The sequence below is a fragment of the Ascaphus truei genome, chromosome 3 (assembly GCF_040206685.1).
Source record: "Ascaphus truei isolate aAscTru1 chromosome 3, aAscTru1.hap1, whole genome shotgun sequence".
NCBI lineage: Eukaryota > Metazoa > Chordata > Amphibia > Anura > Ascaphidae > Ascaphus > Ascaphus truei.
The window spans coordinates 30,091,539-30,094,889 of NC_134485.1; the positions used below are offsets into that span (position 1 = coordinate 30,091,539).

Here is a 3,351-nt window from a genome sequence, read left to right on the forward strand (position 1 = left end):
GGGAGCTGGGATAGACTACAAAAAGGGGCACACGTAGCACAGTAACTTAAACGAAACTGACTCTGGGAGGGCTCATTCAGCCACAACTATTGTTAGATATATGTGTTTTTATTTTAAATTTGATTACAAGTATCTGCATCCATCATAATAAAATTTTCGTTTTATAACAATTGGTGTAGTTGTGTCTCTGCATCTATATGCTCAGGATTGCCTGACTGTCTGATCTCTTTCCATGAGTTTGACCCAGGATTAGCCATTTCCAATCCTCAAGGGTCACCGACAGGTTAAGTTTTAATGCTATCCCTGCTTCAGCACAGGTGGCTCAATCAGTGTGTCAGTCAATGACTGAGACACTGATTGAGCCACCTGTGCTGAAGCAGGGATAGCATTAAAAACCAACCTGATTGTGGCCCTTGAGGACTGGCGTTGTCCACCCCTGGTGTAACCCAATAGGAAAAGACAATAAGTACCTAGTGTTGTCAGCTCTGGGTAGAGTTTTGTGGGTCACACTTCAGGGTACTTTAAGGAGGCGGTAACTCGACTAACTCAAGATACCCCTCGTCTCCACCTATATCAACTTCCCAGCAATCTTTGAACACACATCCTCTCCTATGTATTAAAATGGTATCTTCCTGTCAATTTCTTTATTGACTTACAGGTACTGTAGAGATTTTTGAAATATGCACAATTTTTTTTTTATTAGTTTGTTTCCCAAATGGAAAGTAATTGCATCCCTAATTTGGTAGTTGTCTGATAACCAGACAGTGTAAACTTGCATTCCATGAATACAACTCCTGAAACCATGGTGTAATGTATAATACATTTATATGTATAAATTAAGTACTCACAATTTTAATTGGAGTTACACCCTTTTTTTCTAAACATTGGCATTTTAATTTGTTCCTTTCAGCAGATTAACATAGCCCAAGGTATAAACGTGTTTTTAGTTTGGTATCAGGGATACTATGAAAAGTGGACAGTAATTATTAGGAAGTATTTTTCCTACTTAAGCCACACCCATACATATTATAACACTGAGCACATAAGTTGACACACGTGCCTGAATAATGCCAAATTCAGCAGCACCACTCTGGATTGTAGTATTTAAGCACAATTTGAAATTGGAACATTGCCATATGACACCGACCCTCGAGAAATAGTCTCTGCTGCATTTGGCATAAGCACTGAGAGATAACTTGTCTTTGCTGTCATTCAGGTGTATAGAACTTCACAAGCAGAACTTGCAAGAAACATGGCAAACTGCATAGTTCAAGTCATTGGAATGCTCCTCGGCAGTATTGCCATGATATTAACTGTTGCTGTCTGTGCAATGCCCCACTGGAAAGTAGCTATAATAGTGGAAAGCAATGCTTATGGAAAACGTATCGATGGACATTGGATAAGTCGTTGGGATGGACTGTGGATGACCTGTGTGAAGCAAAGCAACAACCCCCTGTCTTGCCAATATTATTCATCCTCTTTGTCAATGACACCGGATATAAAGGCTTCAAGAGTTCTGATGTCCTTTGCAGTGTTGGTGGCTGTTTTTGCCTTCATCAATGCTCTCATTGGCATGCTGTTCGATACGTGCTGCAGGGAGAATAACCCACGCAGAGACTGCTTATTTCTGACAGCTGGGATCAGTTACATCCTTGCTGGAATTCTTGTTTTCATACCTGTGACCTGGACAGCAAGTAACATCATGAGAGAAGTTTGCTATTCCCTTTGCAAAACAGTTCAGCAGCAGGAGATTGGGGAAGCTATTTTGATTGGGTGGCCTGCAGTCTTGCTTTTTTTCATTGGCGGATCAATATTTTGTTGGTATAACCCTTGCATTGACACACACACAAATAATATTCATGCAGCAGGCCTAGCTCAGAATCAGCCAGGATGTGAACTTTGTCCAGAACAAAACCTGCTAGCAACAGAACGCCGCATATATAGAGGCTCCAGAAAAAACGGTGTTGGTGATGATTAGTAATGCATTGTTGATCTTATCTCAGATAATGTATTTGTGAAAGTAAAATCATTGCTTGTACTATACTGCATTCCCAGCATAAAGCGCTGTAGTATATTTCTGTCAAGCATAGGAATATTAGTTTGTCATTTCTTTAAACTGATAATTCTCCTAACATATTGTATACCCCTTGCTTAGCAGGCAGTTTGCGTCTGACTTGTAATTTCCGTATGTGCTGTATCTTTCTTAATGTCTACGTACATTGTATTCAGTATTTGCTGTTCTGTTATTTATACATTGATGTAGTTGTGCATGAGATTTCAAATATACTTCTGAAAAAAGGACTTATATCATAAAAAAACATATGTGCAACATTTTCTAAATAGAATGTTTATAGTGCTTCTGTGAAACCATGTAATAAACTATATTTATGAACCAATTAATTTACCTGAACTCTGCATAAAAAAATTAAACAAATAAAAATTATGCTTGCGTGAGTTTTCGATAATAAAAACATATTTACTATCGAGTCTTATCCCATGACAACTTTCTGTGCGGGAAGATACCATATGGTTCATTCCCCTAAAAACAAGAAAGAGAACATTATTTTTTTTTAAATGGAACTGGAGCTTGATTGCATAATTATGGGAAACTATAAAGCCTCTTGCTTTTACCACCCTACTGATAAGGGGGTGAGATATCAGGGCAGTTAAACCTTCCCAACTCTTCAGGTTAAAAGGTTTACAAATTGGATAAGCTTTGAAAAATGATTTATACTTGTCTACTATTAGGTATATTAATGGCAGTAGTTACCTTTTGGTCCTGTACGAGATTGCACATTTAAACCACTGGTTATACTGTAATTCCCTTTCTTATCTTCTCCTGTCCAAAAACTTTATTACCCTCCAACCTCACTGCTGACAGCTTCAGTCCACCTCATGCAGTATGTGAGTTAAGTAAATCAGTGGGGCTCCGAGTCAGCATTTTATCTGGCAAGATTGAGTATAAAAGAAAAGGGCTTTTTGAAATGTTTTCTTGTTCTGATTGTAAAAAGGGTACATGCAATCTGAGGAAAAATAGAAGCTTCAATTCTAGATAGTCACATACATTTGTTTATTTTGTATATTTTTCCTTGTTAAAGGAACGGGCTCAACAAAGCCAGGATTTCATTTCACCCTAATCAGTCTCCATTAAATGTACCTCTGCACACATCTCTTACAACCCGCTATACACCGCAATTGATTTTCAACAACTGTACTGTATTGCCGTGAAAAATAGAAACAATCCGTTTAATCTTTCCGGTGTCATTCTATGCTGCACGCATGCGCAGGTCCGGGGGGCGGTTGGGGGTTGCTCTCTCTGGCGGAATGCATTTGATTTAAAATGGTAATGTG

General features: G+C 38.5%; 1 protein-coding gene across 1 annotated transcript; it reads left to right on the forward strand.

Moving 5' to 3' along the window:
* The first annotated feature begins 1,156 nt into the window (after positions 1–1,156).
* LOC142490894 (claudin-8-like) lies at positions 1,157–2,293 on the forward strand. Its single transcript, XM_075593299.1, has one exon. It carries the CDS (start codon positions 1,253–1,255, stop codon positions 1,976–1,978), a length of 726 nt encoding a protein of 241 aa, XP_075449414.1. The 5' UTR covers positions 1,157–1,252; the 3' UTR covers positions 1,979–2,293.
* The last annotated feature ends 1,058 nt before the right edge of the window (positions 2,294–3,351 follow it).

What these genes read in the sequence shown, in the direction of transcription:
- LOC142490894 (XM_075593299.1), top strand. Translation starts at nt 1,253, where the DNA reads ATGGCAAACTGCATAGTTCAAGTCATTGGAATGCTCCTCGGCAGTATT.